Here is a 14,851-nt window from a genome sequence, read left to right on the forward strand (position 1 = left end):
AGATTCATGCTGTAAAAGTTTAGCTGTTTCTCAATTAACTTATACATTTAATATAATCCTGATCAGAAACCCAGTAGTTATGTCTTTGTGTTTGGAGGCTTGACAGTCATTTTCAGGTTTCTCTGGAAGAATAAAGCTTATGAGAATAAGTCAGGAATTTTTATTTTAAAGAGATGGAGTCTCATTCTCTTGCTCAGGATGGAGTAGAGTAGCGTGATCATATTTCACTGCAGCCTCAAAACTCCTGGGCTCAAGCAGTCTTCCAGCCTTAGCCTCCCGAGTAACTGGGACTAAAGGCACAAGCTACCGCTCTTGGCAAGAAATGTTTTAAACAGTAAAGTGGAGTAATGTTTTAGCTTTAATGGGAAAGCTTAGTATAAGGCAACAGTATTTAAAATAGTTTGGAACTAACGCAGCAGTAGATGGCCAGATGAAGGAATAGATTAGAGTATCCAGAAATAGATCTAAGAATAAATGGAAAATTGTTTATACAACATAGCATTTCAAGGCAATGTGGACATGATGAATTTTTCAATAAATGATGTTGAGGATAGCAAGCTAGGCACTTGAGAAAAAAATTAAGCTGAATCCCTCTTACACTTTTAGCCAAAATAAAATCCATGTGTATCAAAGGTTTAATAATAATAATAATAATTAACCACAAAGGTACTAAAATAAAGTCATGGGTGAAGATACAGTTGACCCTTAAACAACAAGGATCTAAACTATGCAGGTCCACTTATACAAGGATTCTTTTTAACCAAACGCCAGTTGAAAATACGATGATTGTGGGATGCAAAACTCATGTATAAACAGAGGGCCAGCTTTTTCTATATGTGGATTCCACAGGGCCAACTATGGGACTTGAGTATGCACAGATTAGTATATACACAGGGTTCCTGGAACCAACCCCCCCAAGTATGCTGAGAGAGATACTGTATATGTATCTCTCTGTGTGTGTATATATGTAATACATATTTATTACATATTTTAATCTTGAAGTGCAGAAGACCTAAGTATGATATGAAACCCAGAAGCCATATAAGAAGAGAATGAGATCTTTGATAAATTAATGTGTGTGTATAAAGTATTTTGTTAAACCTTTAAACACAGTAAGTATTTAATCTGTGAGAAAAGTATTTATGACATGTAAGATGGACCAAAGGGCTTACCCCAAAGAGCCCTTATAAATTTGTAAGCAACATGTTTATAACTCAATAGATAAATAACCTATGGAAAGATGCTCCATGTTAGTAGTAATGAGAGCAGTAAATACTAAGATAACAATGAGATAATCAGTTTTAGCCCATCAGATTTACAAAAATGAAAGATCGCTTTATCCAGTATTTTAGGGTGTGATCACTTGTTAATAGGATGCAAGTAAAACCTCTTAGAAGGCAATCCTGTTAGATTGTTGAAAGATGTAACCTTTAATTCAACAATTCCACTTCCAGAAATCTTCAGAAATACACAATTGGATGAAGATAAGGCACAAAGGATACTCGCTGTAGCATTGTTTAGAAACCACCTAAGCATACACATCAGCAGAGGAAGAAATTAATTACTATAGCCATTAAAAAGAATGACACGGATCTATGTTTGCATATGCCTGAAGAATCTGGAAGGATATATGCCAAAATTCCAAGGGATAAATTTCTTACTTTATATTTCTCTATCGTTTGAGTTTTTAATAGGGTAATTTTATTAAAGTGGCTTATGTTTCTAGAAAATAAATACTGAAAGAATAAAAAAGTGCTGCTACTTAAATTGACTTAAAGTTTCTTACAGGTGTTGATTTATTCAACTGATGTGTATTATTCAGTATATGTAATTGCTGGGAGTAGGACAGGGAGACAGTAAAGATCAGTAATATTCTATGGGCTGGACTTCATTGTTCTCGCCTATAATACCAGTACTTTGAGAGGCCGAGGCGAGAAGAGTGCTTGAGTCCAGGAGTTCAAGACCAGTCTGGGCAATATAAAGAAACCCCATCTCTACAAAAAATGTAAAATTATCCGGGTGTGGTGGCACAAGCCTGTAGTCCTAGCTAGTATGAAGGCTGAGGCGGGAGGATAGCTTGAGCCCAGGAGAGGCTGCAGTGAGCCTTGAGCATGCCACTGCACTCCAGCCTGGGCAACAGAATGAGACCCTGCCTCAAAATAATAATCATAATATTCTATGTTAGAATATGAGTGGTATGAAAAAAAGAAAAAGTATGAACTAAGGTAAGAAAGATTGAAAATACAGTTTTCAGTGTAAATTAAAACAGCAGTCAGAGTAGGTCTCCTTAAAAAGGAGCATTTGGACAAGGAGTTTAAGAATTTGAAGGAATTATACCATTTACTGTGAGTCATGTGATTAAACCTTTGAAGTTGGAAGTATTCTAATTCCAGGCTTGTGGTACTATGTAGTGGCGTTTTTTTCTCAGTGTTCTAAATCTGAATTCTTTTATGAAGAATCTTTGAATTCTGTGTTGAATGTTGGAAGATCCACAAACTTTACGTGCATAAATAAGAATTCCTTGATAAAATGCTGATTTCTGTACCCTGTCCCTAAGCTGTTGAATCAGATTTTCTGCAGTTGAAGCTAAGGGAATGTGCATTACAAACAAGCACCACAGCAATTTTGATGTAGGTAGTAGTAGATTCAGACAATGAGAATGACCTTTACTCCTTTGAGAAGGGTCTGCTTCACTCTGCCAACAGATAGTCCCCTCATTAGATAGTTTTGATTCTGTGGACTTACGTGTCTGTCCACAGACTTAAGTGTGGACTTAAGTGTCTGTCATTAACATGACTTGTTAACTTTTCAGGCCAAAAACAATTGTTTGTTTTTTTCTCTTTAAAGGTATCATCAAATGGTATTCAGTCCACTCCTCTGAATCTCGCAACATACTGGAAATGTAGTGCTAGCACCACAGATCTTAGAGTGGATTATAAATACAATCCAGAAGCTATGGTGGCACCTAGTGTGCTTTCCAACATACAGGTGGTGGTACCAGTGGATGGAGGAGTAACGAACATGCAGTCCCTTCCCCCTGCAATATGGTAAATTAAACATATGTTTCTGAATTCCCACTAAATTTTTGTTGGAATCCCCAACTTCTAGAACCCAAGTTCTATAAGTTTTCTTAGAAGTTTGAAAAGTTTTAGTGCCTTTTTCCGTAGAAACCATGCTGTAAAAGATGCGGTTCATTTTACTAGTCAAACCATAGTAACCGTAATAAAAAATAAACAAAACTAGTTTTCTCTAAATACCACCCAGACTTGAATGATTCCAAAAAATACAAATAATTATTTTATGGATTAAATATAGCATCTGGCATATCTGTAGGAACAGGAACAGCTATCTAATTAGTGTTTAATAGTATTAGTTACTCCTATCTCTTAGCAGCTTCTCCTGTCCCCTCTGTTAGTATTAGTATAGACTAACCACTCTTTATAGTTGCTTCATCATTTAATAACATGTGTCTTCCTTGACTAATGAAGGTACTGATTCCTATACACATTCCATTTTACTTTCTCTGACCAATAGGAATGAGAAGAATTACATAATTTGGTAAACTTCCATTAATTGAAAAAGATACAGCATTATATTTATTTATACTATATCATAAACACATTTTCACCAGTTAATACTACTTAAACTTAGCACTATATTTGTTGTAGTGAAAATATTTAAAATACACTTATTTATTGAGGTCCCATCCATCTGTCAGGTACTATACTAGATACAAAACCTGAAGATATCTGTTCTTATTGCAGGAATGCAGAACAAATGAAAGCCTTTTGGAAATTGTCCAGTATTTCAGAAAAATCAGAAAATGGAGGTAAGTGTGTGCATCCTTTTTTGTTTATAAAATGATGTCACTGAAGATGGATTTTTTTTTTTTTTTTTGAAGATGGAGTCTAACTTTGTCGCCGGGCTGGAGTGCAGTGACACGATCTCAGCTCACTACAACCTCCACCTCCCAGGTTCAAGCGATTCTTCTGCCTCAGCCTCCCGAGTAGCTGGGATTACAGGCACACACCACCACGCCCAGCTAATTTTTTTGTGTGTGTGTGTGTGTATATATGTTTATATATATAAACATATATATGTGTATATATATAAAAACATATATATAAACACACACACACACACACATATATATATATATATATATTTTTTTTTTAGTAGAGACGGGGTTTCACTATATTACCCAGGATGGTCTCGATCTCCTGACCTTGTGATCCGCCCGCCTTGGCCTCCCAAAGTGCTGGGATTACAGGCCTGAGATACTGCACCCGGCCAAGGGTGCACTGTTCCTGGAAGCACTGCAATACCTTTTTTAAGGGCATGTTCATTTGAAGTTTCCTTCTGGAATTTCACGCCCACAGTTCTAGAACTGACCACTAGGTGGAAGTTAATACCTTTAGTAAGAATGGACCAGCTGAGATTCAGAACACATTTGTTCCTGTAGATTGAGTATGTGTTCTCTGTAAGAAAAAGAATTTCTTTTGCCATAACTTTATAAATATTATGTAAATACCTCTTATACTTACATGCTAACATTAAGAAACAATACCTAGTAAATTTTAAAAAATAGAACTATGTGTTCCATGTAGGTAACCTGATAACTAATTAAAACTGATTTAACACAGTTGAGTTCATTCTGTTAATGGGATTATCCTGACCTCCCAGAAATCATGTAGAAGCTCCCAGGCTTTAAAAAGCTGTTTGCCGTCTCAGCACAGGGGTTCACACTTGTAATCCCAGCACTTTGGGAGGCCGAGGCAGGCGGATCACTTGAAGACAGGAGTTCAAGACCAGCCTAGCCAACATGGTGAAACCCCATCTCGACTAAAAATACAAAAATTAGCTGGACTTGGTGGTGCACGCCTGTAATTCCAGCTACTTGGGGGACTTAAGCATGAGAATCACTTGAACCCAAGAAGGTGGAGGTTGCAGTGAGCTGAGATGGTGCCCCTGCACTCCAGCCTGGGTGATGGAGTGAGACTCTGTCTAAAAAAAAAAAAAAGCCCCTTTGCCTTCTCCATTTCTCTAAAAGAACCTTTTTCCTGTCCATTTCCCCCTATTAAAGCTAACTGTCAACATCCTTCAATTTTCTGATGATTATTTTAAGGAGAAGCAAGTTATGCTTCTCTCACTAAGTGCATCTGTTTGTGTTCATAATGCCGAGGAAAAGGCTCTGTTAGCTGAACACTTCTATAACTCAACTTATAATAAGGATGTAATTCTCAGGACAGCCAAGTCTTTAACATTAGATAGTCTTATTTTTTCTTAATCAAAAGAGAATTCTTCTGCCTTCTTTTGAATGTATAATTTTAGTCTACAGTAACTTTTCTGCTTGTTGTTTTCGTTTTTTTCTTCTTTTCTTTTTTTTTTTTTTTTTTAAATGGAGCCTCGCTCTGTTGCCCAGGCTGGAGTGCAGTGGCACGATCTTGGCTCACTGCAAGCTCCGCCTCCCAGGTTCAAGTGATTCTCCTGCCTCAGCCTCCCGAGTGTCTGGGGTTACAGGCGCCTGCCACCACACCCGGTTACTTTTTGTGTGTTTAGTAGAGACGGGGTTTCACCATGTTGGCCAGACTGGTCTTGAACTCCTGATCTCAGGTGATCTGCCAGCCTTGGCCTCCCAAAGTGCTGGAATTACAGGCGTGAGCCACCATGCCCAGCCTAGTCGCCAATAGCTTCTCTATTTGATAGGTTTTTTTGGCTTTTCAAATATTGCTGAGCTTTTTCTTTTTGAATATTTTGAGCATAATATCATCAAAATATAAAACATATCAGTAGCTTTTATCATAGATATTTCTGTATAAAGGACCATAAACGTATCAGTGTTGTTTATTCATTTATACCTGCCATGCTGAATAAGACTTTTACTAGAGAGCCATACATTGGGTGAAATAACCAAGCAAATCTGCAGTTTCTTTTTTGCTGTTTGGTACTTACAGGTTGCCCATTTTCAGCTGGCCAACTGCATTGACTTTAACCCTAGCTATTAATAATATAGCTTTTTGTGAGCCAAGCTGAAATTCCTAGTTTAAATTGAAGTAAACCAGCAATCCTATTTGCATTAAGGGCTTATAACCAGTTTAGAAAAACAAAAGCATCTTTTTCCCCAATATAATGAAACTATACTATTGTAAATAATTACCAAGAAAGAAATTTGTTCTCTCAAAAATAAGACACAGGCTGGGTGCAGTGGCTCATGCCTGTAATCCCAGCACTTTGGGAGGCCAAGGCGGGCAGATCGTGAGGTCAAGAGATCAAGACCATCCTGGCCAACATGGCGAAACCCCGTCTCTACTAAAAATATAAAAATTAGCTGAATGTGGTAGCACGTGCCTGTAGTGTCAGCCACTCAGGAGGCTGAGGCAGGAGAATCATTTGAACCTGGGAGGCGGAGGTTGCAGTGAGCTGAGATCATGCCACTGCACTCCAGCCTGGTGCAGAGTGAGACTCTGTCTCAAAAAAATAAGACACAAATTTTCTAACCAGATTTTAAGTTTCCCTCTGCTATTCAGGTATCAGGTGTTTCTGTGAGGAAATGGAAAAATCTTATAAACGCGGTTTTTGATGTGGTTAGTCAAGCCTTTAAAAAGAAATATCCAAGGCCAGGCATGTTGGCTTATGCCTGCGATCTTAGCACTTTGGGAGGCTGAGGCAGGTGGATCATTTGAGGCCGGGAGTTGGAGACCAGCCTAGACAACATGGCGAAACCCTGTCTCTACTAAAAATACAAAAATTAGCCGAGTATGGTGGCACGTGTCTGTAGTCTCAGTTTCTCAGGAGGCTGAGGCACGAGACTAGCTTGAACCTGGGAGGCAGAGGTTTCAGTGAGCCAAGATTGTACCACTGTATTCCAGCTTGGGCCTTAGAGGGAGACTCTGTCTCAAAAAATAAATAAATAAATATCTAAATAAGAATGCTATAAAATAGGCTGGGCGTGGTGGCTCACGCCTGAAATCCCAGCACTTTGGGAGGCTGAGGCGAGTAGATCATGACATCAGGAGTTCAAGACAAGCCTGACCAATATGGTGAAACCCCATCTCTACTAAAAATACAAAAATTAGCCGGGCATGGTGGTGTACGCCTGTAATCCCAGATACTCGGGAGGCTGAGGCAGGAGAATCGCTTGAACCCGGGAGGCGGAGGTTGCAGTGAGCCAAGATTGTGCTACTGCACTCCAGCCTGGGTGACAGAGTGAGACTCTTGTCTCAAAAAAAAAAAAAAATTTCTGTAAAATAGAAATCTGTTTTCTGTTGCTAACTGTGTACTCAGAAGAGGTACAATAAATATTTCTAAGGTGATTGTCAAGGTTCTTGCTCTTGGCCTATGGTAGAACTTTTGCACAACCGAATTGCTTATCAAGAATTGTAGAAGTTTGAGGGCCTGGACGGTAATTAAGAATAAGGCAGCAGTTCATCTCCACTACTGATCTGCACCTCCAGGCATAATAATACAAATTGGATCAATGTTGTGACACCTTATTCTCCATTTCCCTGTGTAGTGTTAAACTTTTCTGTGCAAGGGATCATAGGATCTTACTGCTAGTACCTAGCATTTCTGTCCATTTGCTCTACCCAGAAACCTGGGAACCCTCCTAGACTCCTCCTTTCTCATTTTTTGATGCCAACTCCTAAATATCTTTCAAATAACTTTCTTAATATCTTTCCTTTTTATTAGCCCTAGTTTAGGTCCCCCTTTTCTATCATCTAGAGTCCTAAACTGTTTTGACTTGCATCTTGTGCTTCTCTTCGTTTTTGAGGCACTAATCTGAAATGTTCTTGTCTTCCTTATCTTTGGTTATTTCCAATGGTTACATCATGAATTTCTTACCATGGTCTGGCTAGTGCTACCACTCTAGTCTAATCTGCCACTCCCCTCTACCTGTATCCTGTTCTCCAGCTAATCTGATATAGATGCTATTTCCTTAAATGCATCATGCTCTCTCTGTCTCTCTATCTTTGGTAACTTCTGCCTAAAATACACACCATCATCCCCACCACCATTTATAATTTTCAGCTGAGATAGGTGCCTTTGTACCTGTGGCTCCTTAGAGCTCCTTTAAAGCATTTATAATATTCATTATAATTATTGGTTTACTGTTCCTACCATTCCATTAGACTGAGGTATACTGAATAAATGGTGATGATATCAGAAACAGAACACCTCAGAAATACCTACTTGACATTATGTTAGACCAATACAATTTTAAAAAGAAAAGTGAATAGAAAATAGCAATGTTATACAACTTTTCCCAAACATAGTTACCTTTCCATCTTTACTTCTTCCACTACTCAGTAGTCATTTCTTTTTTAACTTTATGCCACCTATATCCCTCCTAGGGTTTTTCTCTGGGCCGTCCTCAATTACTTCCATCTTCTCTTTTGACTTGCCTCAACATGCATATAGCATAGGAGTCCAGTAGTAAACATCTCTGAAGATTAGTATTGAGTAAAGGAAAAGCATGGGTTATTTACTTAATGAAAATTCATATTCACTAAAATATATGTGATTTGGAAACAGGATAATGATTTGTTTACTGTGCACATCTAATGAATGTAGCACAGGACTGATGTAGTTTAGCTTACTTGCTCATTTGATTCTATTTTGTGTAAAATGTATTTTACCCAGTGTAAGTGCTTTATTCTTTTCTTTGTAGGTTCTGGGTCCCTCCGAGCAAAATTTGATCTTTCAGAAGGACCTAGTAAACCCATGACACTTGCAGTGCAATTCCTCAGCGAGGGAAGTACCCTTTCAGGAGTAGATTTCGAACTTATAGGCACTGGCTATAGACTTTCCTTAATAAAGAAGCGGTTTGCTACTGGTAAGTTAGGAGATTTCAAACTTTTTAATGTACGTGGGAAACATTTGTATTCTAACAGTTACTGAAAAACTGTTAAGCAATTTATAATCTAAAGACATGGACACTTTTTCTTTAACCCTTGGTACAAGGTGCCAGGTAGAGACACACCTGAGAGAGAGTACTTACAGTCAGTATAGCTGAACACCTGTTATCTGATTCTAATGTATTGTAAATAGCAGATGGGAACTAGAGTTTTGTATTGGTAACCACAGTGGAAAATGTCCTTAGAGTGCATTTGAAATTGTAATTGCAAAGGTCTGCTTGGTGTTTTTCAGGACGATACCTGGCGGATTGTTGATGGACCTGGGAAAGTGGTTTGGCTTCAGGGAGTACAAACCTGCCATTCTGCATTATCTGTTCTTTCCAAACACTATTTTAACTTGTATGATGTCTTTCAAACTTAGACATATTTGAGAGCTGACTACAAACATTAAATCGCACTTTTAAAGTGAGTCATTGAAAGAAATAGTACTGAAATGATTCTCTATGTTGTAAATGATCAACTGCAATATTCAGGAAGCACATTTATTCAGATTCTCAGTAAAAATGAAGTTTTTGTAGGCTTAATTTTTAAATTATTTCCAGTGTCTATGTTGAAAAAAGGGGTTATAGTGTAATAGTAGGCCTAAAATTTCAGGAGAGCAAGCACAAAGTAATTTAGCTTTCCATAAATTTTTAGAGTCAGAGATAACTTTGAAATTTCATAAGTTTGATATTCAGTGTATACAAATAGAACATGAATTCCAAGTTTTGGGTAATGTTAACTCAGAACACTCAATCAAATTGAGTTATGTGCCATAAGGTAATCAGACCAGAGTCCAAGTTGTATGCAAAAAATCTATAATTTGATTCTCATAAACATTAATAAAGTATAAGTGATGTTTTATATGATTTTTAAAAAAATCCTCAAGTGCAATGTGTTTTAAAATAAGCTTGCAAATGACAGCAGAGACATTTACTTCTGCAGTTAGTTAACTTTATAGAAGTTGTGATTTTTTTGATGATTTAATGCTGTAGATTTAATTTATTTTTATATGGAATTGCATAATGTGTGCCTTTTAAAACAATAACAAAAGCCAGAGATGTGCCTATACAGTTTGTGTTCATTAATGTGCCTCACTTTTTCTCAGTCTGAATCTTCTGTTCAGAATCTTACAGTGATCAAGCATTTTTATGATACTTGCAATTTTTGTAAATATTTTTGGCCTGCAACTGGGAAGGGAATTCAGAGTCATAAAGTGTAACTTAAGAATCCTGGCTCACTTCTTTGGTGATACACTGTAGCCACTAGAAAGAGAAATATAAACCCAATGGCATGTGTTTACAGGAAGAAAAATTACCTTCAGATACTTGACATTAACCTCATCAAAAGTGTGTGAATTTTAAAACAAATTCTAAAAAACTATAGTGCTAAATTGGTAACTGGTATTTTAACTCTCAATTTAGCATTTTCCTTGACACTTTATCGTTGAAAATTTATGCATTTATTTACTGATTGTGTTGTGAACATGAGTTTTATGGTATTTTTTGAGGAATGCATTTTTTAGAAGATTAATTTTAGAAACAGAAGGAGAAGCACTGCCATTTGTTTTTATTTCAACAATTGGAAAAATTACCAATATGTACATTTTAATTATTCAGTTTCTACTTCATAAAAGTAGGAAAATTATTTGAAGTGATGTATTTGGTTAAACATTTCTAAAAATAAACTACCAGTACTAAATAGTAAGAAACCTAACTTTAATAGCAAATCTTGATGAATTGAAGAAATAAAATATTTTGGATGAGGCTTCATAATTTACAAATGGGAATTTCATTTATAATAATAAATATGAGTGTCTTTTATTTGCCTAGTAGAAGTGATAAATTGTGTTATATATGATAATTTATATAAAACCACTAATTGTTCCGTTAAGCTTCACAGAAAATAAAACCTCTATTACTAGTCATTTATATAACATCTTGCTATATTAAATACAGCAGAAAATCTACTCTTTAGCAACATATAACACAGTATGTGCTTTTTTATATATTCAATGTTAGCCCAAGTCTGAATTTAGATTTGACTAAAGCAGCACATAATTTGCTAAAACGCTGATCTTTACTAAATAGTGAGCAAAATTAGAATTTCTTACTCTATTTTATGCTCTTTTAAATGCCAATTACAGTCCCTTACTGGAATTCTAACTGTAATCTGCTTCGCAATCAAACTGCTTTGATTGGGCAGTCAATATTTTATTATTAGAATTCAGACACTGTTCTTACCGTGTTTGTTTTTAATCAAGTATTACCTAAAAATGTACAAATTAGTGAAATGGTTAAACTTCTGCACTTTCTTAATTACCACAGTCTTCATACCAAGTATTGAGTACAGGTTACAATTTTGAAGCCATATGAGTTTATATTGATTTTTTTTTTTTTTCATTTAAAAATCCACTAATGGTGTGAAAGAGACCAGTAGATTTTCAATGGGAAATGTACCTAGCAAGCTGGTTCTTGCTTATGTATAGTGATAAACTTTGTAGCTGCCTCTTTAACCAAGAATTTGTAAACATAACTCTAACAAATGTGACTTTTTAAGGATTGTTATTTACTACTTTGGATTGTAATTAGAACAATGCACATCTGTCTTCCAAGATTTTGTAAATATTTTTGATTTTTTTCATTAAATGTAAATTTTACATAAAAGTTGTGCTCTTAATAAACATGTAATATATAATTTATCAGTTGATCTATGTGTCTTTGTACTTGATAGTAATAGCTATGTCATCGATGTTAGGACAAGGCAAGCTGGCCAAGTAATTGGTTTTTAACTTTGTACTACTGTTTGAACAGACGTACAGAGAGAACTGTTAGTTATTGGTTATATAGAAAACTTCATTTGGAGTATATCCCAAAAGTGTCAAAATTGGTTAACAAGGGATTATTTTTAATATATTTTAAGATATATTTAAATTGATGTTAAATTTTAGCAAAGACTTTCTTCCTAACCAATTGCTCAGGAACACAGTCTCAGACAGTTCAAAAATCATAGTGTTCCAAAGAATTAGTTAAGACAAGCCTGCCAAAACAGTAGATTTAGGAAGGAGCAAAAGAAGGAAATTAGAAAAGAAAGAATTTATCCTAACTATTGAAAATTTTGGGCTGGGTGTGGTGGCACATGACTGTAATCCCAGCACTTTGGAAGGCCAAGGTGGGCAGATCACATGAGGTCAGGAGTTCAAGATCAGCCTGGCCAGCATGGTGAAACCCTGACTACCAAAAAATACAAAAATTAGCTGGGCATGGTGGTGTATGCCTGTAGTCCCAGCTACTCGGGAGGCTGAAGTAGGAGAATTGCTTGAACATGGGAGGTGGAAGTTGCAATGAGCCAAGATTGTACCATAGCACTCCAGCTTGAGTGACCAAGTGAGACCCTGTCTCAAAAAAAGAAAAAAAATTGCCAATCTGTGTTAGAAAAGGAACAGCTTAATTTATCTAGGTAGGCCAGGGCAGAGGAACCTGTAGAAAGGCCAGATAGCACTCACCATTCGTACCATATGCCCATCATTGTTTTCTTCCTTTTTCTCCTTCATCCCATTCCCACCTCTGTTAGACTAAATGATGCTAGCTGCTGCAATAACTAAACACAATACTTCCTACATTGCTCTTATCACAGTCATAAGTAGGTTTGAGGAGGAGTTCTGCTCCATATAGTAATTCAGGGACCCAGGCTCTTTCCATTCTGTGATTCTGCTTAAAATCTTTATCTGCTGGCCAGCAAAAGATTAGATGGGAAAGAGCAAAGATTAGATGGGAGTTTTTATGGGCCAGGCCCAGAATTGGCATCATCACTTCTGACCATATTCCATGAGCCAGGATTTGATCTTGTAGCTCCAATCAACTGCAAACAAAGATGGGAAATGTAGTTTGGTTTTGTGTCCAGGAAGAAAACGGGGTTTCGATAAACATAGAGTAACCCTCTGCTATGTACCCCACCCCTTCTCCATTTTGTTATTTTCTTTGTTCCTTTTTCCTAATGTGCATTTAATGGTTTCAGTGGCTCTCAGTATTAAACGTTTTTCCATGACTTCTTACTATATGTACATATTTTATCCATATTTTAAAATAATTGTTTCCATACTCCTCCTAATGATCGTTTCTGAATGAACATTTGTGATAACTCATTGGTTATCTTTTTAGCATGAGTGTTTTATCTGTCAGTAATGTTTTTAGCCTCAAGTAACAGAAACAGAACTAAGAATGGTTTAAACCAGCAGCACCAACCTTTTTGGCACCAGGGACCTGTTCTGTGGAAGACAATTTTTCCATGGTTGAGGTGGTGTGGGGAGATAGTTTAAGGGTGAAACTGTTCTACTCAGATCATCAGTCATTAGTTAGATTCTCATAAGGAGCGGATGAAACTGCTCTACTCAGATCATCAGTCATTAGTTAGATTCTCATAAGGAGCATACAACTTAGATCCCTCACATGCGCAGTTCACCATAGGGTTCACGTTCCCATCAGAATCTAAGGCTGCCGCCGATCCGCCAGGAGGCAGAGCTCAGGCAGTAATGCTCGCTCACCTCCTGCTGTGCAAGCTGGTTCCTAACAGGCCACAGACCACTACCAGCCCATGGTCTGGAAATTGGGGTCCCCTGGTTTAAACAAAGACATATTTTTTTCATATCACAGGGCAAGTTACCTCTTGTTGTCATTGGCCAAAACAAGTCATTCAGCCTTTCTTTATGGTTGGAGTATGGCAGCCATAGCTCGACTGTATGTTTACATCCACAGCTAGGAGGGACAGTTCCAGTATGCCTGTCTGTTTTTTGTACGAAGAGTAAAAACTTTTCCAGAAGCTCCCAGCACATTTCTGTTTACATTCTGTTGGCCAGAATTATGTAAGACAGGCAGAGAAAACAAGTAGCCTTCGTAATGAAGGTGGGTAAAGGAGAAGGGGCTAGGAATGACTGCAAGTGAGCTGGCCAGCAGTTAGACACACAATTTCTGCTGGTACAAGCAAGTTTCCATATAGTATATTGCCAAGCAACTCTGCACCTATCCCAATCAACTTTTTAATCCATTTTTTAAACTGTGAACTCAGCAATGAGCAGGATGAACTTTAAGTATTCAACTTTTTGTCTTTAGGAATGGTAATCCGGTATAGCCTTTCTGACAACAATTTGAATCCAAAGCCTTTAAAAATTTTTTTAAATCTATGTGTCATGTAAACTAGTAATTCACTTGAGAATTTGTCCTAAGAAAATGAGACATAAGCACAATTATGTATGCAAAGATGTTTATTGCAACATTGTTTATAGTATGACAAAATTGAGAGGGTTGGCTGAGTTGATAACTCCCGTATGGTGAAATACTATGCGGCTTTGAAAAGTAATTGTGAAGATCCAGAGTCACTGATACTGAGATCCTGCCACAATATTATTAAATGGTGAAAAGTAATATGCCATTTTTGTTTTTAAAAGTGCATGCATCAGGCCAGGCACAGTGGCTCATGCCTGTAATCCCAGCACTTTGGGAGGCCAAGGCGGGCAGGTCATTTGAGGTTAGGAGTTCAAGACCAGCCTGGCCAACATGGTGAAATCCCATCTCTACCAAAATCACAAAAATTAGCCGGGCATGGTGGCGCATGCCTGTAATCCCAGCTACTCAGGAGGCTGAGGCAGGAGAATCACTTGAACCCATGAGATGGAGGCTGCAGTGAGCCGAGATCAGTGCCGCTGCACTCCAGCCTGAACAACAGAGTGAGACTCCATTTCAAAAAAAAAAAAAAAAAAAAAACCTACATCTAGAGCAAAAATTTTTGCAAAAGCATTCACCAAGCTGTTACAATTTATAAGTGGTGGGATTTTTATTTTTAACAATATGTTCAGTGTTATCTAAATTTTTAAATAATTAATACATATTACATCTACAATTATAAACTATGTATTTTGAAAAATAGTTGCATAAATAGAGTGCAAGTTGAACTTTCTGTTG

General features: G+C 37.1%; 1 protein-coding gene across 2 annotated transcripts in view; it reads left to right on the plus strand.

Moving 5' to 3' along the window:
* The window catches only part of FCHO2 (FCH and mu domain containing endocytic adaptor 2), a 137,151-nt gene extending 125,556 nt beyond the window's left edge, over positions 1-11,595 (plus strand). The window contains exons 22-25 of one of the 2 annotated variants that reach the window (XM_078003937.1): positions 2,848-3,047; positions 3,765-3,829; positions 8,669-8,833; positions 9,148-11,595. In XM_078003937.1, the coding sequence (XP_077860063.1) occupies positions 2,848-3,047; positions 3,765-3,829; positions 8,669-8,833; positions 9,148-9,170 (453 nt within the window). In that variant the 3' untranslated portion in view covers positions 9,171-11,595. 2 annotated transcript variants of the gene reach the window in all.
* The last annotated feature ends 3,256 nt before the right edge of the window (positions 11,596-14,851 follow it).

The sequence above is a fragment of the Macaca mulatta genome, chromosome 6 (assembly GCF_049350105.2).
Source record: "Macaca mulatta isolate MMU2019108-1 chromosome 6, T2T-MMU8v2.0, whole genome shotgun sequence".
Classification (NCBI taxonomy): Eukaryota; Metazoa; Chordata; class Mammalia; order Primates; family Cercopithecidae; genus Macaca; species Macaca mulatta.